Here is a 24319-nt window from a genome sequence, read left to right as displayed (position 1 = left end):
AAGTGGCTGTTGTCCACAGCTGTTGTCCACAGCAAACTCCCCGTTGTTGTGTCATAAATACTCAGGCCAGGATCAAGAAAGCTGCTCTCAGCTTTCTTGCTTGCAGAGGAGGGGGACAGACCCACCCTGCCAAGGTTGTGGTGTCCTTCTGCTACAGATGTTCCAGCTGTCCACAGTGGCTGCTGCAGCCCTTTCCCTGCAGCCCATGGCAGTGCTCCTTCTGGCGCCTTAATGGTCAGTGCTGCAAAGCAGCTGTGAGAAAGGAGAGGTACAAGGAAGAATGGTGTCCAGAGGAGAAAACAAAAGATGGAATTTCAGAAACCCAGTCTTTCCCTCAAAGCAGCTCACGATGCAAGCTGTGGACAAATGTGATTTCCCATTACCCACCTCCACTTATAATTCACACTGTCATTTAACACAAGACACTCTTCAAATACCCAGATTATGTTTATGAAAAAAAGACATTTCAATGAAAGTACAGTTGCTAATGGTGATGACATTCAATCATGCATATTTGAAATCCACCTCAACCCACTACTTTGTAAGTTTAATTCGGATATGCATATAAGGCCTGTTAGCTTTAACAAAGTGAAAGCACCATGGTTTTATACAATTATCTGCTCTGAAAAGTCTCCTTAAAGGGAACATGACACATGGCATTTGAAAAGAGATCTGTATGAGTGTCCCAAGACACAGCATACAGGAAAAGATCTGTGTTATCATTTGTTCTAGCACAAAAGCATAAGAGACCAGCATAATTCAGGAAGCACATTTTGAAATAATTATTTTTTATTGCTGGAATCCACTTTTTCAAGAGTCACCTTGGAGTAAATTACTCTATTTATGATGAAAAGTAGTAAAACAAAGAACTGATGTACCGTTTGTAATTATAGTCCCTTCTGCATTGGTAAAGAGAAATCCTAAAGGACTTACAGTCTTTGTTGCAGTATTGTGTCATCATAATAAAAAACCTCATCTGGTATCCTCCCCTAGCCCCTCAAATCTGTAAAAAATCTTAGTTACTGACAGATATTATGATAGAGTGTGCAGGAATTTTCAGTGTGCAAATACCATTGCTGTGGTTTAGCCATAAAGAATACACCCAAGATGACAGCAGTGTTTTATAAGGGCATTTATACTATGCACCATTTGCAAGTTAATTTGCTATTAACAGAATATTCTCTCTAGTACTTTGCCAACTCTCATCGTAAAACTCACAACTAAATGGGAAAGGTCCATTACAGTGGCAACTGAATTTATTCTCCAGTAAGGAATCTGTTTTTCCTAAGCTCAGTTCTTTAATATTCTTCATAGGTCTTGCTTTAAAACTGTGCAGTGTCCATTCAATTTGGTCAATAAGAACTTTATGTACTTCTTGACAACAGAATGAATTTGAGTAACTTTTAGAAACCTGGGTGTTATATATCCCACTGTGCTCCATACACACAGCAACAGCAGATGCATGAAGGGCCCAAATAGTAGTTCCAACTTGTAGCAACAAAAATTGTAATATTAGGTCTTCATTTTTTGCAGCAACACCAAAACCAAAGAATCACTAGCAGGCCATGAAATTTACTTACTCCTTTCAAAAATGTTTACATGTGTAACATATGTCCAAAGCAACAAGCAGATGGTGCATTTGGTTTAAGGGAAAAATGCTGAGAAGTACAACAAAAGCATCAAGCCCAGAGAGTGCTCATGCATAAAGACTGGTTGATTTTTATGTCCATTAAGTTACTGATGCAGAAACACTTTTAAAATAAAAATGCTGGCTGGTGTAAAGGCAGTTGTGGATTAACCTTTCCATGACCCAGAGTCTCCAAGGCCTGGGCAAAACTCAGGAAGAGGAACTGAAGTAGTACACTTTTTGCCTAAAGCTACCACAGCTGGCAGATATTCTGTGCTCTGGGATGAAGGAGTTTTAGGACTTCTCAACTCCATTGCTCTGGGACCTGGGAAAGCATTTCTCTGCTGCCATTTCCCTGTACATCATCTTCAGTTTTAAGATTAATGTTTGTGAAGCAGATGACCAAGTCATCTTGCACAATAGGATGTTTCTCCCAGCAAACTAAAAATAACACTGCCCTTTGACCAGCAGTCAGAGGTTTTGGGCATCTGGAATTCAGAGTTCAGACATCACTAAAAATGAATACATCTTATGCTTTAATTGCAAGTGTTACTTAGCTGGAAGTAGTTTAACTTTGCTTATATTTTAAGAGGCATTATGGAGGGAGCCTTTATACCCTGCCATAATCTGGGCCTTGAGGTGCTAATGAACTACACCCTGATTAGAACAAAAAGGCACAGAGGAATGTACCCTGTGGAAGCCTGAAGCAGCTTGATAAAAGCTAGGTATAACTAAGTTTTCAACTGCAAAAAGAACATTAAAGGCATTTTTTTTAAATACATCAAAGATGATGTATTACCTCTAAAAGTTTTCTTACTGTAATAACACACAGTCACTGGCTTTAATTCTGATCACAGCCCCTGCACTGTGCTTTTTTACCCAGTGATTAATGACCCATGCCTTAGCTCTGATAACTGCTTCTATGGAAATAAAACCAGTGTAAGCAGTTCAGTGTTTTATTTAACTTTATTCTTTCAATAACAATACTGCCAAATAATCTTCCTGTGTATTTCAAATGAAGAAGGTTATTGACCTGCACTAAGGCCATAGTGCTTATGCACAAAGGAATTACCAGTGATTAGACAACTTGGGTGTGATGAAACAAACATGAGAAATGGGGCCTGAAAAAATTATTTACATCATTTATAAGAATAAAATATACAATTTTAATAAAAAGTATATATCCTTTTGTGTTGAATCAGGATCTTACTAATTTCCACTTTCCATTTCAGACTCACACCTAAAAATGTTCAGAGTATAAACATCTATAAAACTATTAAATCTCAAAACATGGGAACTTGAAAATTATTTTTCCCATTTATTACCGTAGTTAGAAAAAGACAATAACCAATATTTATTTAGTCCATTAAGTTAGAAGTCATTTGGCAAAGCACTTAGGCATAAAAGCTAAACCAGAAGACATCAGGAACCAGACTTTGCAACATTTCAAGCACTTCTCATACCAGGGTAAGTTAAAGAATGAGAGTCATTTTCCTCATAACGACATTTTCTACAATGCAGTTTCATTTTTACCTCAGGAAAAGCAAATGTTCACAATTGTGCCCAAAAGTACCGAAACAAACAACAAAAGTGCTTACTTTGATCAGCAAACTACCACAATGGCTCCCTTGCTGTGCCCCTTCAGGCTGCTCTTTTAACAAGCTCAAAGTGTATCTACAAGGAGTTCTCTACTTCTCAACACAAATGATAAACACTTCCTTATCAAAATAGTGCAAACAGGAACAAAGAAAAGTGCCATCAACATAAGTAAACTGCAGGAAAAGAAGGCATTTGAACACTGTGACCTTGCTCTGCTGCTTCAGAGAAATCAGTAGTACTCTTCTCAGCACACCAGGCCAATGTATTCCTATTTACCACCTCATGCCACCACTACATGCAGAATGGATTTGGTCTTTGGCATATCCTCCTTCATAAAAGTAAATGTACCTGTTCTTTGTACTGTGCATTCAAAAAAGTCAAAAGACTTTTTCAAAACAATAACTGATCAAATCATTGAGTAATTAATATATACAACTCTGTCTTCCCTTTTTCCCTTTATAGCGTTCTTTGGAGTGCATAGGAAAGTCTACAGCGACACATCACATACAAAAATCAAGTTTCAGTTTCATGAAAAATACTCAAGTATTTTTAGCATTTATGTACACAAGTTTGTTTACCATATATTCTCAGTCTTTCCTTAGACATAGCTTTTATCTTCTTTCTTGGACAGATGACATATTTCACCTATAAAGTTATAGATTGGTAACTATAAAATTAGGCATTTAATTCTAGTATAAATAAGAGTATTGGGAGAAGTTAATTTTAAGTGTATTCATTCAAGTGATGTTGCATGAAGTACTGTTGGCATTAATTTGTTCCATCAAAAATTCCAGTAAAGAGAGAAAATACTATAAATTAAAAAAATACAACCGAACTCTAAACACCTTGCATCTTAAAAGGCTGAGGCCAAATATAAAGAATTACCATTAAATTGGATAAAAATTGCACTTGTATATAAACAAACTAATTTTAGCCCCCATTAATAACCTTGTTGCTTTTCAAAAAAGAAGTAATAAAACATCAAGTAGCTCATTTCTTATGGCTTCACACGGTGAAGTTCAGGCTTAAATTGAACAGAAGAAAGCTTTTCAACAGCTATCTTTCAGCTATCTGTGAACATATCATCAGTTTCATCATCATTCATCCCTCTTTGGTAGCGCACGGAGGAGAAGGCACTCCAGTGAAGACGTTTCTTTTTGTAGAGGTAAAATACCAGTCCAACTATTAAAACCAAGATAATTAGCAGGGCAAATGCTACAGCCACACCAGTATGATTGGAACCTGAAATAGAACAAAAGAGGAATGCTTTTTATTTAAGAGTTCTGGCAAGAATACTTTGTCAAAGAGTTGATGCTTAGGTAGCTACACATTAATACTGCACAGTTAGCTCAAGTCAAGGCAAACTGCTTCCTATCAGTAGTCTTCACTTCATCACATGGGAAGTTAGATGCTGACTCATGCAGGAATGCATCAGCTTATTTTTGATCATTCTGTTGTTAATTTACTAATATTTAGGTTGGAAGGGACCTCTGAAGTTCAAAAAAACCTACTTGCAAAGGCTGCGCACGTTTAGAGGTTTGTATACTTCATAAATCTAATGATATCCTAGGCTCTTGGAAGGGAAGGTAATTATACTCCCCTCAGACTGAAGAGATCTTGTTGAGGTCCTCCTTATTGGCACAAAGTTTAATCTAATCCTGCATTTCCACTTAAGTAAAAATGTATACAAAATCAGAAAGATTCCACTGCTTCTTCAGGAACTTGCTTGCTTACTGCTCAGTTAACTGCTTGCTTTCCTGAACAAAGCCAAGAATGAGGGAATAAAGGCCTGAGTCTTTTTCTGGAGCTACAGGGTGACATTCCCAGAAGCCTCCCCAAGACTGAAACCACAATGTGCAGTACTTGCTTACAAGCAGAACTCTCTTATCCCACCTACACAAACTCACCCACAACAGATACCCTGTGGTAAGAAGCAATGGCAACAACTACGCTTTCTGGACATTTCAGTTCTGTTCCTTACCCACTGAGTGGATAGTGAGAGCCAGAAGAAGTAAATTCCTAGACAATTTGCCTCTGAATGCAGTTTTATGGCTAAACAACAACAGAAGACTCTTGCTTAGGCAGAAGTACTTGATGGGCTCTTTTGTGAATTGCACTTCCAGTACTTCAACACAGACTTTATCCAATAAACCAGAAATTCCCGAAAACAGTCGCAACAAAATCAATTCTCTGCTAAAACAACACTTTCATACCTAAAGGAGCTTTACAAACCACTCTGCTTCGACTACGTGCACAGTCAACTTTGGACCACATGCCAGTTGTGGACAGGATAACACTGCATTTTTTATTGGCTTCTGTAGTTTTATTCTCCCAGTTGACATATTTAACTGATGAGCCATCCAGCCAGTTCAGGGACTTCCCTGTTGAAAAAAACATTACTTAGTCTAGATGACCAAAACATCCTGTAATGCTACACAATGTCATTCATAACCTATTGATCTATTTATATTGCTAAAAAGAAAAGGGCTGACTAGCCATCCCACATATTAAAAGCAGTAAATATGAACACAACTTTTAGCCACCCCTCTTCTCTAGACCTTTAGCAATTGATGCTCTTGCATCAAATAGTAGGCAGAAATAACAGACGTGGGAAAAATTAATTTCAGGGACTCCTGATTACCCTAACTGCAACAGGAAGAGATTTAACTACAGTGAAGTCCAAAGTTCTTTAAAATGTTAAATGACAGATTCCAACGTCAAGTAGAAGTTACTGTAGGCTACCAACGCTGCAGAACTGTTCTTATTTGAGGATTTATGCATTTATATTTACAATATGAAACACTCATGCTCATTCATTGTTGCTACTTCTTACCCTTAAAGTTCTGATCCAGGCCAAGCCATACATTCTTGGTGATGAGATCGTGTTCCTTTATGTGTGTGCTCACAAATGCATTTTCCTCAGCATCCACTATAGTCAGAAGGGTTGCTGAAGGATCTAAGGGGCAGAGGAAATCAGTCAGAATTGCAACTTACACAATTTTTCATGATGCTGGTACACTGAATTTATTTGGGAACAATTACTATGGGAAAGGGCTTGTAAAATTAGCTTAGAATAACCTTCTGAATAAAGACATGAACCTCCCATCCCCTAAAATACAGCATGTTTTACAAGATGGCTTCAGATGGCTTGTTATTCTACCAGGTTATAGAGAATAAAATGGGAGTAAACTTACTGCAGCTGCAGACTACATACATGGAAGATATCAAGAGATATGCCTGATTACTAGTCTTGCCCAAGTAATAGGCTTTCAAAAATACAATTGAACAAAACCTCAGCATTTTGGTGAGTCTAATTTCTAAATCAATCCTCCCACCGTGCCTCAGGTTTTTATGTACAGTAATTAAGGAATAAGAGGGAGGAAAGGGCATGCTCAGAGTGTACCCATCTTCTACAAGTATATAGAAATATAAGCCAGGTGCTTTCTCTTTCAACTACCAGAACAAATTTGACTCAACAGAAAACTGCATCCAAGACTGGGGTTTTTAGATTCTAAATAGTGAGTCCAACGTCGCACCATAAGATTATTCCATAAAAGAAATTACATCTGTCACTAACTTCTATGTTAGGGTTATTAAACCTTCTGTCCATGAAACTGATTAACATTGTCTCTGCAATACAATTCTCCACGTAGCTCAGCAAAGAAGACAGACAATTCTTTAATGTGACACAACATTAAGTTTGTTATATGCTTTAATATCTATAACATACATACCCTTTGAACCGTTTGATAGGTTAGCAAGCTCCCTATCAGCAAGCAGCTATGGCAAGGATATAATAAGAAAGCCCTGCCAACAGCACTAACTTTGCATGCAGATAAAACATCTTCCCTCAAACCACAAACATTAAACCTCTGAATCTTCTTCAGCTGGCTACCTGCATTTTATCTACTGATACCTGTGTGCCAAATGATCTGTAGCATGTTGCAGTATTTTATTAAGAATTTTCCTCTTGCTATAAAGCTGTCTATTGCCTTTCCAAAACTCAAGGAGCATTAAAATGGCAAAGCTGAAGTATAACCAGTGTAAGATTTTAGGTTGTTGGGTTTTATTTCTTCTCAAATAGTGGACTTCTGTTACAAGTTGTAATGTGATAAAGAGTCTAAACCTACTCAGCTTCTTGCAGATTCTCTTAGCCTCTTCCACGTTATACACAGAAAAATTGTAGAATGCCATGTCAAAAGCGTAACAGTGATCCCTGTACTGTTCCCACTGCAGTGAGCCACTGCTCTGTGGGCATCCAGAGGCTCTGCTTGCTTGCTTTGGCTCTAGTTTTCTCTCTGCAAAGACAAAGAAATGGATGTTATTTCTGCTGCAGTTTGTGCCCAGTCTCTGGAATAACACAACGGTAAGTAATAACAAGGGCTACTACTCCTACCAACAACCACTATTCAATTATTTTACATTCCTTCTTCTTAAGTCATGGATGAATTTACTTAAAAATGAGCACAAGACAAATCCCAAATGGTTAGGAACAACTTTTATTGCTTTTTTGTGGGTTTTGACATTTATGGTGTATATTTGATAAGTATTTTGATTTAGAAAAGATACATATATTTGATCTTCCTATCTCAAGTGCCCAAGAAGTAACCAGATTTAATTTAAGTTTTCACCACTGGATTGATGAGAATTTATCTCCCTGAAGTATTAAAAAGTGTTTTATCATTCCTGATAGAAAACTCTTCTTAAAAAAGGAATCATTTGCAGTATTTCAACCTTGATTTCTACTTCTAAATACAACATGTAAACACAACTACACAAAACCTTAAAAATAACACTTACTGTTTGGAGGGCTGTAGCAAATGGCACCTTCAGCAACATTAGTACATTTTGTACGGTTCCAAAATCCTTTAGTATCCAAAAGAACACAGTTCTCAGTAGTATTTGAGTTTTCTAATTCCCAGGGGTAGTAGTCAAAGTCACTTCCGTCTGACCATTCAAAATTAGCTTTACTTCCCTAATAAAGACAAAAACCAAATTTTTTAAACCACATATGACTGTGCTTTAAATCTCATCTGTTGTGAATTAAGTCATGTAGCAATATTTGTCCCTTGTAGAGTGACAAATTAAATAGCAGGTGGTCTCATCTAAATTCACAGTAAATAAATGTACAACATAGTTTGCATTTTCTTAACATAGAAATTTTCATTATTTGTGGGAACTGAGAAAGTACAGCATGTTCACAAGTTTAAACCTGCAATGTGCCTGTTTTATCCTATGGGGAACATTTTACTTGGTTCTACCCTGCTGTTCCATTTAAGCAATCTGCCTTCCCTGCTATGAACACTAGTGGATATGTGGCAAAATGCTAAATTCTTGAGATGGCTGCAGTGAGTAGAACTGGGCAGCTCAGGGATGGCTTGCAGTGCTACCTCCTATTTCAGATACCCTCCTGGAAACCCATGACAATGAGGAATCAGTTGGGAGGGACCCATTCCCAGGTATGCATAGAAATGACACACCTCTGCAGGGGACTATTCCTGCCAACTAACTACCACTACCAGGTCTGGCAGTTAGTGAGGGGAGCAGGGTGAGGCCCACAGGCTTTTGGCTCCACAGTATAGCAGACAGAGGAGGAAGCAGATCTGCAGCTGCCTCCTACTATTGTGTTTTCTGGGAGGATGGACACTTAACTTACTGAGAGCCTGAACTGCTCTAGAGAGCCAGTCCTGACCTCAACTAAGCAGGTTCCACACAGCCTTGTCTGTCTCTATTTGTTAATGAAATCTGATTCTACAGAGGGCCATAAAGTCTGAAGCCTCTAGAGACAGCACTGCAAATCATGCTTGCTTGTGCTGCAAGGAACGATGAGGGAACACTCTATTTTAAACTGTCAGGTATTAGGAAGAAATATCTTAGTATGCCTACATTCACCAAAATTTAATATTAACACATTACACAGGGTTGAAAATATACTACATGGAAAAGAGATTCTAAGGAACTGGAAAAAAACATCAGACAATATTTCATATCTTGTCCAAAACATTATTTACAGATCTGTTACTGACGTTCCCAACAATATATACTTACATCATGAATTGACAACCCAAGCCACAGAGGATAACCATCCTGTTTGACAATATCTTCTAGAAATAACTGTTCTGATTCACTGTGTACACTTGCTAAATCACTGTTATTTTGTTGGCACAATCTCAATGCCTCATACCACGTTAATTTTTTCTGAAGGATCCTGTATGTTCTGTTTCCATGTGGAATAGTCTCGGGCAATGGAGGTTTGTGCTGTTGGGGTCCTATTTCAAAGAATAAGAAGATAAGTTGAGTGCATTTCTTTCATGTAACTAGGAAAAATACAGAAAGCATTAAAATCCATCTATCTCAGTGTAACTCAAGCATTAAAGTGCTCACTACAAGCCACTTCTATCAAGGTAAGTTTACTTTTGCTACTTGGAGCACTGAGTTCAGCAGTTACTGGATGAGCACAGCAAACACATTTCTCCTGATCAGAGTATTACAGCAGTGATGCAGACTGACCAGACGACCCCAGATGCTCATGACAGCTGTGCCATGTGTTTCATTAGGAGCAAAACCAAAGCCTTATTCAGCATTAAATTATGACCCCTCACCCAACACTCCAATACTACTCACCCCTTTCGATTTTACAGGCAAGAACACTGTACATGTTGTAGTGATTAGCGTGCCAACTTTGAGAATAATTATAAATATCCCAAAACCCATCAAGATTTACACCAGCAAAAAAACTGTTCTTCTTTATGATAGGTCTTCCCAGCCTCCAGTTATTGTAAGTCAGATGAGTTTCATCATACCACTTGAGAACTTTATCTGTGGAAAATATTTCATATTTATTAAATCAATGGCATTATGTATACAAACACCATTTAACTTTGAATATATTAATGATATTAAGAGATGTTCACTTTGGAAAAAATGCTGGGATACTGCAAATTATTCTAAATCAGTTTCATATCCAATGCTAAATATGTTAGCATTACTCATCTTGGCCACTTTACATCCTGCTTTCTAGGGAAATCAAATCTAAACTAAACAGAACATATTGGATCTAATTATCACTCAAATAGAGAGCATGTCAGGTTATTTTGTTCTAGAAGATAAGTACAAATATAAATCATCATTACAGGTTTGCATTCACTTTGACTTTAGCTATAAACTGAAACATGCAAAGAATGTGCACTTAATGCTGCAAATTTTGTCTCTGATCCAGTTAATAAGAAAAAAACAAACCCTTAAATCTTACCACTGTCATCATAAATCACTCCCAGCCAGACCCACAGAGCCAGACCGCTGAATGAATGAAGCTGCTCAATAACAAAGTTATTCTCCTCTTCATCTCGAACACTCAGAACAAATGCTTCGGGGTCTGTTGAAACATTTTTTACATTACTTTCTTACAAATCCACCTTTAAGTTAAAAAAGAAACTTTTTTTTCTATTAATTTTAACCATTATTGCAGACAAGTTAACCTCTGTAAAGGCCAGATCTTTACAACATAACTAATTGAACAGTGCAAAACCAATTTTCAAATGTATTATCAATAGTTCTATCCCTGGTTTTGTGGATAAGTGAAAGATTTCAGCTCCAAAGATGAAGTGACAGTAGGACCCACAAACAAGTTGTATGTAGTAAAAGTTCTCTGCATAGAACATAAAAATACCAGTGAACTTTCATGCTTGAACTGCTCTATCAGAGAAACAGTATTAAGAAAAAGACTGAATTGTAATCAATTAAAAAAATTAAAATAATTTTTGGAAAGATGGATGTCTGAAGGTTTAATACAAGAGGAAAGGTGTTCCTAAGGTTATACTTTATTCACGATGGACAGAAAATGTCCATGGGCTTTTCACTCTACTTACTTTGTTCACTTAAGTGTTCCACTCAGCAAAGCTGGAGGCAGCAGGAAAACACGAAGTAAATGCAACTGTAAAGCCAGAATGTTGCCAAGGGTATAACAATTACCCAAACTATTTAAAACTGGCACATTATCATAAAATCCCAAACAGACACAAAACCTTGCCATTTTTCAGATTTCAGAGCTCAGTAGCTCCAAGCTGCCTCTTTCCTCAACTCTCCTATCCATGCTCTGGCATTTTCCATCAGGGTAGTGCAAAGGCAAACAGCACCAGGCAGTGCTACACTGCTGCATTACTGCCACAGCCTTTCCCCACATTCACTCTGCTCTCTGTAAGACAGTGACTCAGATCCAACACTCATCTCCTCCAAGCTGATCCAAGTCCATAAACACCTGCAGTATGACAAAGTACTTACTCATGTTCCTGCATAAATGATGAGCTTCGTGAGGCTTCAGTTCTCTCCATCTATTTTTTGTTATCATAAAAGTGTAACAATTGTTTCTAAATGATATCCAGGGTGTATTTTTAATCTTATGTGGGCATTTCACTTGTGTAACTTGTTCTTTTTCAGACTTCTCTAAAAAAAGACAAGACAACATCAGGACATGAATTACTAATAGCACCACCTGGCCTGGCATCCCACAAAGCACTTTCAGGTACCACTTAAAAACATGTAAGACAAATTAAGTTGTCATCCTTTCAATGTGTTATTTTCAGTTTCCTCATGATAGTGATTTTTTTAAAGTAACAAACCAGCAGTAAGCTCTACTAAAGAGTTCAGACACTTGCAAGTTTTCACAGTTATTTTAAATATGTTTAAAAATAAATCCTTACATAAAAGTTCTAAGTGTAGGCCAATAACCAAAAGCTCTTACTGCCTCTAGTGCAGGGCAGACCACTGTAACAAATAAACTACTTCACAGCTAGCCACACCTCTTAGTTCTAAGGCTTTATCTAATATTTGAGGAGTGAGAGTATGACATCATTAACTGCAGTTCCCTGGCCTGTAAGCACAAAATAATTAATGATGTCATAACACCACACTTTACTGTGACTCAGGATGTACAGTGGCCTGTGTCCCCTCACAGAATAAAACCAAAACAAATCATTATGGTCTCATAAAGAAAAAGTTTGTGATGATCTCTCAGAAAAAATCTTTTTCTGAAGGATACACAACTAGCACAGCTCTTTCCTGGAAATAAAAAAACCACATCCTATTGCATTCCTGTCTTGTTATAATTAGTGGGTATTTAGAAAGGTTTTGTGAACTTCAGATGATGATTTTCAATTCAGTGTCAACCTTCTACCCTTCTCCATATAGCCATGTACCTTCTCCCTGTAGATTTCCATTTCTGAATAGATTTCAGGAGGTTCCAATATTAAGATGTAAACAGTACAGAGATATTTTAATCTTCTCCCACAGGCAAGTGGGAGAGATTAGTATGCAACGATCTTAGAGAAGCAGAGCAAAGACAGGATCAGTTGGCAATAAGGGTACTAACCCAATGCATCCATGCTGAATTTATTTCTAAGGTACAATTAGATTAAGACCAACAGGTGCATGTCCCCTGTCTTTGAAGGGCATAGAAATCAGACTGTTGGAGAAAATGTAAGTTTTAAAATGTTGTAATTTTGAAGTTACAAGCTGAAATAATTGAATTTATTTCATAGTAAAATAAAAGTCAACTTTTATAAAAATGATGGTTGCATACATACTTTCTGATGCATAGCAAATAGCTCCTCGATTTTCAGAGGAACAGTCAGAAGTTTTCCAGAAGCCATCAGTATCCAAAAACACACATTCTTCATTTGTGTATTCATCATCTTCAGACCAGCGACTAAAACTCACATGTTTCCCATCCAGCCAGCCATAATGTTTTCCACCCTAGCATTATTTAAGCAAAAGGGATGAGCTTACACAGAAAAAAAAAAAAAAAGTGCAGATAATACATTTATATTGGCTAGACATTTTCAGTGTCTCTGATGAGAACTGTAAGTGTTCCACTGCCCTCATGAGCTGATTTCCTGCTCACAATATAACAAGCTTTGTTATTTTAAGTTCTGCAGTTGCAAAAATACAAATTAGCTGAATGGCAAATTATCCAAAGGTAATGTCTCATTACTGTTCATAGGAAGAAAGCAATGGGATGTCCAAACTGCATCATTTGCACCTGCAAAGCAATGGTGGATATCATCTCCTAGTCTTGGAAAACTGCTAATAACTGAGAAGAAAGTCCAGTCTCAGTTACTCTATATTGAGTTGAAAGAAATTATTAAATACTTAATTGATTTAATACATCAGACTTGTTCCTGCCCTGGAGGATGCAGGAAAAAAACAACCCACATAAAAAGCAGCATGCTATCTTTAAAAAATCTTACATTTGAAAGTCTTTGGGAAATCCCCCTACTGTTGTGTAATTTGTCTTATATCTTTCTTTTGTGTCCGATTTCAGCACTGGAGTAACAAGTTCTGTTGACCAGTTGCATTATAATATCCTTTCATGTGACATTTTAATTGTGCCCAAATAATAGAGTGTTGCAATGGTGAAGAGCCAGTGCATGCCTGAGCTATATGCCCCAAAATGAATCATTTGATCTTCACTTACAGATAAACTCAAAAGAGATGGGAAAATAGGTTGTCTGGTTTCCTCATTTTCACTAAGATTAAATGGTTGTTTCCTTTAAAAATTTAAAAATATTCTCCATAAATTTTATACTCAAATTTCTGTTTTCCCCTATTTGCTAAAGTATCCAACAGCCCAGAAGTGACAATAGAAGAACATAACACTGCAGTGCTGCATGAACACCAACATACTGTGTAGGTGAGGCACCTCTAAAAAAATTCTAACTTTTTTCTTGCAATTATCTCCAGACTTATGTGTGTGACAAAAGAGATTAACTTAGCCAGCAGGCCCAAGCCATCCCATTAACAGCTGAGACACCTCTCAATCCACAATAAAGATCTCCAAGAGGTCCTCCAGCTAATAAAGATAAAAAGCAACCCCTCCTGCATTATTTTATTTTTTTTTTACCAAATAAAAACCATAGGGAGAAAGAAAAACCCACTAACCTGTCTCAGAGATGCCTCTCTCAAACTCACAACATAGGTATAAATAACATGAAGTAATAATAGAATCTAAGTTAAACTTCAAAAATGCATCTCCACAAGTATTCAATGATTCATTTTGAATTTTATTTGCCACTTGTAGTTTCGCCCTTCCAAAACAGATTTTTGGGTCATCTTTCTAGAGTGGTACTGTAAACAGTGGTGATGATGTTAAATGGCAACACTCATTACTCATTTGTAAACAAAAGAGATGACTCAGTAACCTATGTTGCTGCCACCCTACAATACATCCCTTCATCATCAGTCTTTTAAAATAATTTTATCATCATCATCAATTCATCCAGTGGAGTTCAAGAATATATAACTTGGAGAACTGAAGGTTTAAAACATTTATCTTGAGATGGTTATCCCTAAATTAAAACAGTTTTTAGCCCAGAGAGTAATTTGTTACTGAATTTCTTTAACTCAGGTTTTGTTTCACACAACAAGCCACAGTCTGAGGAAAAAACAAAACTTACATCTCTGCTGAAGAGTCCAGTCCAGAGTGGGTAATTATGAAGAGCAGCCTGAACAGCAAGAAAAGCCTGCTGGAACTGATCTGTGATGCTAACCAGCTGCATCTTGTTATTTATGCATGCAGCCATTGCATCATTCCAGGACAAATTCTTCAGAATTAACATGTATTGAACATTTTGATAGCTCAATGTTTCATTAATGACTTGCTCTGTCTGGTTATCAGCAGTACCTATACATAAGAAAAGAAGTCCAGTAATTAGGTAGTTAAATACTGTAATACCTTTTAAACTCACAATATCTCTGTAACAATCAGAAAAACCTGTTTGACTACAGTTGGGAAAAAAAATCTTAGACAGTAGATTATGCTGATAATTATAGTTAGAAGCAAACATCATTGATATCTTAGATAGAAAAATATATGTTAAAAATAATTATTATTTTCAGCCAATGTATTATTAAATATCTTTTTCTCAATTTAGGTTCATTTATTTGTATATGTTATTTTAAATTAATTGCAAAATAATTTATTGAATTAAAAACATATTCTCTAACTTCAATTACACACAAATATGAGAGAGCAAGTGCTCTCTGCTGTAATACAGCAACAGCCAAACATGACTCATTTATCTCTGTGGAGCCTGTGGATTTATGCTTATGCAAATCTATTGTGCCACAGAACCTGTCTATGCAGATCTTGGTACAGCACAGTCCCAGAACTCCTTACTGCCATCCATGAATACAGTGAGAACTGTTTTCACCTCCACTTAACTAACTGCAGAAAATCCAGCTTGCATGGGGAGGGAGATAATTCACTATTTGTGCTCTGAGCACAGAGTGTTATCACAGCTACCAGCACCACACCTGAAGGCACAGCTCAGTGATGCATGGCCACTGCAGTTAATAGAAGATGCAAATACTCCTGGGGGTGGTAGGGTTAAGCATACAAATGGTAACCCCAAAAGCTTCATACACAAGCAAAAAGAAACTCATTCTGCAAAAGGCAGAACTCACCCAGTATTTAAAACACTTGAAGTATAAAAATGCCTACACGGGGTGAGGGGAGGCATCACTCTATAAATACCAGTATATAAATGGCTGATTGATTGGCTGACAGGGCCATTTTCCAAAACACATGATGACAGAAACACAATATTAATTTGATATTTTCAGCTTTCAATAGATCAGAAAACCGACAAGGCTCAAACAGATTGTTTCAAGTAGTTTGTCTGCTGCCAAATGCTTTCACTTAGTAAACAGCTACAAAAGACAACCATGGAACCCAGGGTGCCATCACACATCAAGGGGTACCAAATTGGAAACAAGGCAGTAAGCAAAATGTTCATTTCTGAAAAAATAATTGCTGATGATTACCATCTCAAGAAATTCTGCAAAACACAGTCATGCCAAGATTTCCAATGAACATGAATCATCTTTTTCCTGATGATAAAGCCCTAGACAGCTTCGACTCTTGCACAGCTGTCCCTACAACCTGCTGAGGTCCCTCCCAACCCAAACTGTGCTTGGATCCCTAACACAGTATAAGACCAGACCATAGCAGGACACATTCTCTGTCACTCCAAAAACCTTTCTCATTACACTTTCTACAGCTGTGGCAAAGAAACATTGAGTATTTAATCACTCCAGACTAATAAGAGATTGATATAAACAGAGAGATTGTCAACCTCCAATTCATAAAAGTCTCCTTTTCACATTTTTATGACATCTCTTCCATCCAAACTTCTAATCTTAACACTTAGAATTTCTGGAGTATTTGGCACTGAGTAAAGAAGATTTTGTATGTTAAATGGAGGTGGGAGGTGGAAATCTCTGCCTATTTGAGACTGAAGACGGTGGGTGTAGTCTTGGGCGTTTTGTACACCTAGGTTTCTTTGTGTTTGATTCTTTTTTAGAAGATAACATGTTATCACTTAAAAGGATTATTTATATAAAGGAACCTACTCAGAAGTGGGTATGCTGAACATTAGCCCATAGCAGTAATTAAATGCACCTAATAACTATATGTGTTTGATTGATCTTATTCCAGTAATTGGTATTGGCCAACCCACATGGGGACATCTGAATATTATTTTTAGTTCAGATTAAAAAATCCCACTCACATCAACTCTCAAGTTTTCTCTGGGGAGAGACCAACTGCAACATTTAAAGTCTATGATACTTTATATTCTCATAGAACTAAAAGACAGAGGATGTACTTAAGGAGGATATAAATATTGTGTGATTCCCTCCTAGGGCTTCTCACTTCCACAGTTCTGAAAAGGAAAAAGGAATCACTTGTTCCACCCCTCAGTGTACATGACCTCTATACACACAGAACATTAAAGACCCATCAGCTGAAGTGTAATTCCACTGAGACTGCACAAAGTCTTTCAGGAAAACAGATTCTCCCTGAACTGGCCTATGAAACACAATAGGGAAAATTCTGAATGGTTGACAAAACAGCCCCCAGATCCTCCTCTACACTCTGCTTTTCTAGAATTTACCTGCTCAGTCTCTACAAGAATCTTGCTCTTCAAGTGGAATCATTTACATGCATTAAAGTCTCCTGGCACATGCACCTTTAAACTCTGGCTGCAATTTATTTTGACTCTTCAGACTTACCTACAGACCGCTGGCATATACCCAAGAAGTGCCTGTCAGCACAAGCAGTGAAATTCCATGTTCCAACATATTGTGATTTGGGATCATTGAGGATTACACCACACTGATTGTTAAATTCTTCATCAAAAAGCTGAGAAACAGAAATATCCTTATCAGACTCAAATAAGGTAAAAACATACTGGTGTAGAGGTGAAGTAACATGAGTCTAGGAGAACCCCAGCTGTCTGAACTTGTTTAAGAAGTTTCAAAGGAGTGGTGCAATACAGCTTATACAGCTTACCTGTTTTACAGACACTACCAGGTGCCTGGACTCAGAAAGTCTTCCTAAGCTAAATACGTTTCAGAAGTTGTCATCCAAGTAAAGGTAAACAGAGCTCCAGTACTGTCAGCCACCCTGTTGGCCAATTAAAATGACTAACTGGGGAATTTGGTCTATTACATGGGGGTTTTCTTGACACAACATTCCAAATTTCATTACTCAATAGGCAAAAGAAGTCAAAAGTCAGAACTTACATCCAGTGGAATTTTCCTTAATCTCCCTGTCAGGAGTGGGTGAAAGTTACTATACAACAGTTTACTCTCATCTATCCATTTGTTTTCCCTTGTACTGAACAGGAACTGTAAACCAATCCAAATATCTTTTGGCAGGCCAGGAAGCAAGGATGTTATATAATCTGTTGGACAGAAGAGTAAATATACATATTGTGGTTAGGAAAACAGTAAGCCTCCAAGAGAAGACTTCATGTAAGTAAGACAATGCAATCCCTGTTTGTGTTAATTTAATTTTTCCAGCCCTTCATGACTGATGAATGCTTATCATCCCTTCCTTCCATTTGATAACACCTTTCATATTGATTTTATCTGAAAGGAGCAGGCTATTGGTATTCGTCCTTCAAATTCTGAGCTGAGGAGAAGTTAGGTGATTTAACCTGTTCCTTTGCCCACTAATTAGGAGTCTTTTATTCACACACAAATTTAAAAAGCTGCTTTTCCACAAGCTTGCAAGATCTTCTCTTGTCTTGCTGCCCTTTCTGAATTGATGGAGGAAGTCTTATCTCCCATCTTTCTCTTTTAGATATCATAACTCAGAACGTTTTTTGGACTCTGCAGACTTTGTCCACCCCACCATCAGAGATGGCAGGATAGGTCAAATGAAGTCAGATTGAGCTGAAAAAAAATTCAGCCAGGTAAACCTTGTATCAGACCCCTCTTAGTGACCATTCAGGCAAGAAACAATGGGCTCTGGTAACCCCTCAGGCACCAAAGGCATTAACTAAACTTGACTAATTTAGAAAGACAAATCAAAGCTGTGTAATTAGCTACTGCTGGCATGTTTCAGCTGTTGGTCACATGCCAGACTAGCCACAGCCCATTTTCTGTAGGAGACAAAGCCACTGTAGATTTGCAGGTTAGGGCTAGCCCCCAATACCACTGGGAGGAGTAGAGGCAGCCCACAGAAAGAAGCACATTTTAAGAGGACTGTGTCTCCTTTCCATATAGGTGGTCTCCATTACACAGAGAAAAGAAAAACAAACAAGACAAAATAACAAACACTTCCAAATGCACCAAATCACACAAGGGATCCTGCTATGTTACATTTCAGAATGGCTGTGCTTTTCCAACCTTAAATACATACAAAAGCACACAGGCTTGAGACATGTATATTCCTGTACATAGCCCTATTCCTCCCCAATAACAGCAGTAAAAGAAAATTATCATTAAGCTGCTGCCTGCAGGTACACTCCTGACTTCTCTAGTCTATTTACCATATTTTGTTTGGCAAGAGGTTATTTGCTTATAAAGAAAATATGCACTGTGGGCACTGCAGAATTCAACTGAGCTACTTCAGATACACCCTCAGAGAACTCTTAATTATCCACAAGAATATAGTTGCAAATTCAGCCATATCATTCATCAGTTTATTGTTGAACATTACTTGCAGCCAATGTGAACCCATTTCTTCCTCACTGCATTTCTCTCATTGACCTTAGTTGATTTAGGTGAAACAGTTCTGTCTTCCTGTCCTGCTTTCCATCCTCTCACCAGTGTCCTGAAGAGCTCAAAGGGGGTCACTTTGGACACATTGCCACATTAAGCTGCTTAGCACATGCAGAAACAGAGGGTCCTGTGCTCCAGCTGGCATTGTATTTGACACCTCAGTCCCACATACAAAGCTGAGCTTCTCTTGGAAGCAGCTTCTAAGGTGGTTTTTCAGAGTGCAAAGTCTACAGTCTCAGTTATGCTTTAGCTAGGAAAGCCAAACAATTCTTCATTCAGTGATGGCCATTTTATGCTCAACTCTCTCAACAAGGTTTTGCAACTTTTTTCTTTTTGTAATAGGTTAAGATCATATAGAAAAGCTGCTCTTCAAACTGGTTCAAGTATCTGGTAACTGCATTTCCATGTTATGTTTCCAGTGATGCAAACAACAGACAACACATTTTTAATCAGTCCTGGATTTTTAGAATGCTCCTAGTATGCCTGTGGATTTTTAGAATCCTAGTATGGATTCTAGGCTCCTAGTATGCCTGTGATTTATGCTCAAGCTCTTAAGCAGAACTATTCTGAATATAGAAGAGAAGCTGCACACTAAAGTGCCCCCAGTTCACCACCATACCTTGGTCAGCTTGATCTGAGATAGATGGAAGAGAGCCTCCAAAAGTTACACACTTTTCATTAGCTCCATTAAATGTTAAATGTTCAGGTTTCATCTTTAGAAAACACTGCAAAATAAATATAATGAAAATTATTTTCATCATACCATTCTGCCTGGTAAGATAAAAAATTTTAAATCAACCCCAACCCTAAAAACTCCCTTCTCATTTCCTGCAATGAAATATAACCTTTTTTTTGCAGAAAGGAAGGGACCTGATACTAGCTGCAAACATTTATTTGGTTCAGCAGTGTAGCTAAATATAATATAATCCCTCTGACTGATGCCTCACTCATATTCAGTAATTCTTATGTGCTACCTCAGAATGATTTAGTGTTTTAGGAATGAGAACTCACACATGAACTCTGCAGTCAGATAGTGCTGGTCAGGAGCTTGTAATAAGCTACCTTTAGGGAAAAATGCTTGGGAACTCCAAGGTCTATGCTGCAATGATGTGAAGTAAGTTTGCAAACCTTGGCACAACGTAATGTGCAGATCTGATGCACATGTAAAGAATAATGGTGGAGCAAACAACAGGAATGAGTTTCACTAAGACTTTAGATGACTGCCTTAAAACATAGTACTGAAATAATTAATTATTCTATGGATTCTGACTTGTTGGTTAATTCTTAAAAGCTGCTCACTAATTCTTAAGTAAGTTTAGTCATTAAGGCAACTCAGGAAATGGTGTCTGCCAACTTGGTGCCTGCCCATGATTACTCCCGAAGAGACACAACATACTTCTGCCACAGAAACCTCACCCTCTCCCTTTCAAATCCTCTTCATCCAAAGAAGCAGCCCAAGACTAGACACTACAACCAATGTTTTTGGACCTAAATGTGTGGTGATGGGAAAGCAAAACAATCTGAAAATGAATGCTTTGAATTTAAGAAACCATCAATCCTGAACAAGGGACAAAAAAGGGAGATTATTTTAATCAGTATACTTAGTTTTCAAAAGTCCATTGCTAGTCTACTGCTCAACAGAGGGTCTACCTCCTCCTTTCTTTCAGACAGGCATTCCAGCTTACTGGACTGTGAAGAACAGGCAAGGATGATGGATCTGTGTTATCTCTGTACCTTATTCCGGAACCGATGCCAGCCCTTAGGGCAACCTCCTTGGGCTGGGCGGTAACTGGGATCGTGCTTCTCTAGTAAGGAGGCATTGTTCTTTTCACAGATGAAGGGCAGTTTCACATTACAGTTAACTGGGTAGTCTGCAGAAACAGAAGTTTAAAAAACAGTTATGGTAATGCCCATCACACTCCAGTTGCTTTATGATGTGACAAAGACCAATCTGAAGGGAAACCCTTTTAGGTGCAACCACAATGAATTACTGTGCAATTGAAGGCATTAAAAATAGCAGTAGAGCAGAAGGCAAGCATAAATCATTTATATCAGACAGTAGTACAATATTTCTAAAGATCCAGAGTCTCACTCTTACTTCCAGTATTAATACTTGTATAGGCAAAGAGAACTTGAAAACAGGATATTATTGAAAAAAGATTTTGTATATGAGGACTAATCTTGTATTCTGGCAAAGAGGATACACCTAATTGTCAAAAAAAGCCAAAAGGAATCCTTTAACATCTACATGGAGAGCATTTGACCTGCACTGCTTTACATGACTCCTGCAGTCATAAATGGACTGACTTCCTGGTCTAGAGCAATTTTTAGCTAACAGAGATGAAAACAGTTCAGCAGCAACCAACTGAATAATGGGGGAAACATGCTTTAAATGGAAATGGTAGAAGACAGGAGGAGCTTCTTGTTCTCTAGAGGTTGTACATTTTCCTCAACATAAAAGTGTTGAAGAAAGGAAGCAATACACTTCAAGTACCACCAGGAGGCATTTTCATTACTTTGTCCATCCCTTACAATATGACTCCAACAGTTAATGGAATTTGTGTCTCCAGATATGTACACGGTTGCCAGTACAGAGTTAACCTCTCTAACTGACAACTCTCAAACTCCAGACCTCAGAATATGTAGCATAAACACAAAAAGGTAGCCACCAAAACCAGATTTCACCTAATTAATTTCTGTTGCAAAAAGAGTGACAAGCTATCATAAATAAAATGTCATTTGAATGCAGGCTTCCTTCTGGCCGATAAGAAATATTTCCATGGCTTCTACCATGAGGAAGTAATAAATGATTCAACAGTCAATCAGATTATCATGAAGAAGCCATTCACTCCTATTTTGGTATCAATCTGCATTTAATAGAAGAGTTTGGGTAGAACAGTAATTACTACTTTTTTTCTTTTCAAATAATACAACAATAGCAGAGGGTGAAAAATAAAAACCACCTTACCTCTATACCAGTTCTTTCTGGAAATATACCAGCAATCTCTCAGTAATCTATCATGGAAGCGTGGAAATAACTGTAAACTGGATATAAATATTTCAGTTAATCTCCAATCCAATGTGACCTTCATGGAGAAACTCTGATAGCAACAGTGTCAGTGCAAACAAAAATTTGGGCTATTAACTGTTTCTAGATGCGCTACACAAAATAGGCTAAAAACAAATATGTGGTAGGTTCAGCAGTTATGTGCCCAAATTAACTGTGTTGAGATGTGCAGAATGAGGTTATTTATCACCATGCTGCAATCACAGCACATTGCCAGGACAAGTGAAGGGAATAGGAAATAGCTCTGGTTTCCTTTTCACAATAGTGCATTGCTATAGTATTCTGGAAAGTGAAGGACTTTTCTTGTAAGAAGCCCATGAATCTTCCCTGCAGCCAAGAAGGGAATGATATAAGATTTGCTGTGAGTCATCCCAGTTCTACAAGGCTATACTAAAAGTCCTCCAACACTTTGGCATTACCTAACTAGAAGAGTGATGTCTTAAACCAATTTCCTATTCCCTGTTCTTGGGTATTCCTCAATCCTCAGAGTCAACAGACTGAGTTCTTTTTTTTGGTCAGTTCTCCAAATGTTAACAGAACACAGAAGTTCACCCAAAACCCCAATAAAAGCATTTCAAAGATCAAGGGAATACATTAGCTACTAGGATCACACATTTCAAGGATTCACACAACAAGACCAAGATACCTAAGCCCAACAGCCCAAAATTTAAAGGTTCTGATAACACACATAAGAAATGGATGACTAACTCAGTTACAATAAAATTACTATGAATTAACTACTCTAGTTAACAATTCCTAAAATGCACAAAATAAAGCTTACAATAAAGCAACTCATAATTATTCTACATACGGTGAATGATAGCTGTAGCCATAATCAATAAACTTCAGCCACCACTTCTGTTCGCTGTTTGATAACTGTGGAAGGAAAGAAAAAACCCAGTATTTTACAACCCACATAGAAAGAGCTCCTGACTCTACCAAACATAGAACAATGTGACAAAATTAGTCACAGAGGTACTGAAACTTGACATGTTTTTCTCAGATGCCTTACAAGAATGTACCTTTATGCCATGAACAACACAAGCCCCTTCCATATCAGACCATCCAGAATTTCTAATTAAATCCTCTCACCGGGTGAAAAACTATATGTTGTCCTGTGCACAAAATTAAGACCTAGCACAATTGTTAGTGAAATATTTGCAGACAATGGGATGCTTGCATGGTAGGCCTGCTATGACACTTCTTCCCCATTCAGAGAGCTTTGTGTTTTTTCAGTGTTGTTAAACCTACTTTTAAATCTAAAAATTCTTTTACCAGACTGCCATTAAAATAATTCTCTTTTATCCCATCTTTCCCTTTTAAGTACAACTGAAAACCATTCAGGCCAACAGGAAAAAGAAATAAATTAGGATTAACATTTTCTTATACTGGAAAACTTAGCAAGTAAATTTCCCTGCAAGGTAAAGCAACTGTGAAAACAGATTACACCCCCTTACCTTTTCTATTTGAGATAGTATTGTCCTGAGTTTTGGGTAAGACTCTACAGAGGCTAAATCACTATCATTTTTTTGACAGTAGGAAATAGCTTCCTGGTAGCTCAGGTTTTTATCTGGTACAAACCACAGCTCTGCTCCATCAACAACAAGCGGGGGTCCATGAATTCCAATTTCATCTACACAGAAGAAATATCACATGAGTAAGAAATGAATTCTGAAATACAAATATTTTATTTTTCTGAATTTATTAAGGAATCTCAATTTGACACTGGGAAGAGTCAATGCTCTGCATTTTGAACTCTCTCAAAACCAAATTCTATCAGTCATAATCTTTTCTGGAATGAAGCAGGCATTGCAGTAGCAATGTAACAAACCTAATAAAAGATACTGAGTACAAACAACCCTACAACATAGTGGAAAAATACAAAAGAAATCAAATTACCTGGTATATACCACTCTGGTGTCTTTGGAGTGCTACCTGTTCAGAAGAAAAAAGGAAAAGTC

The 24319-nt window shown here is 37.5% G+C and overlaps 1 protein-coding gene across 1 annotated transcript in view; it reads right to left on the bottom strand.

The window, feature by feature from the left end:
• Nucleotides 1–2574: 2574 nt before the first annotated feature.
• Nucleotides 2575–24319, bottom strand: part of LY75 (lymphocyte antigen 75) — a 43562-nt gene continuing 21817 nt past the window's right edge. The window contains exons 17-35 of the mRNA XM_064718369.1: nt 24258–24293; nt 23816–23991; nt 23170–23234; nt 22260–22336; nt 21026–21162; nt 19911–20016; nt 17807–17967; nt 17294–17423; nt 14677–14903; nt 12808–12976; nt 11507–11668; nt 10479–10601; nt 9851–10045; nt 9275–9495; nt 8027–8201; nt 7357–7524; nt 6060–6182; nt 5440–5607; nt 2575–4468 (exon numbers count right to left, since the gene is read on the bottom strand). Coding sequence (XP_064574439.1) covers nt 4290–4468; nt 5440–5607; nt 6060–6182; nt 7357–7524; nt 8027–8201; nt 9275–9495; nt 9851–10045; nt 10479–10601; nt 11507–11668; nt 12808–12976; nt 14677–14903; nt 17294–17423; nt 17807–17967; nt 19911–20016; nt 21026–21162; nt 22260–22336; nt 23170–23234; nt 23816–23991; nt 24258–24293 — 2798 coding nt within the window. The 3' untranslated portion in view covers nt 2575–4289. The remainder of the gene's footprint in view (nt 4469–5439; nt 5608–6059; nt 6183–7356; nt 7525–8026; nt 8202–9274; nt 9496–9850; nt 10046–10478; nt 10602–11506; nt 11669–12807; nt 12977–14676; nt 14904–17293; nt 17424–17806; nt 17968–19910; nt 20017–21025; nt 21163–22259; nt 22337–23169; nt 23235–23815; nt 23992–24257; nt 24294–24319) is intronic.

This window comes from Zonotrichia leucophrys, chromosome 7, assembly GCF_028769735.1.
Source record: "Zonotrichia leucophrys gambelii isolate GWCS_2022_RI chromosome 7, RI_Zleu_2.0, whole genome shotgun sequence".
Lineage (NCBI taxonomy): Eukaryota > Metazoa > Chordata > Aves > Passeriformes > Passerellidae > Zonotrichia > Zonotrichia leucophrys.
The sequence above is the reverse complement of the archived record's forward strand: the minus strand, read 5'-3'. Positions and strand labels throughout refer to the sequence as shown.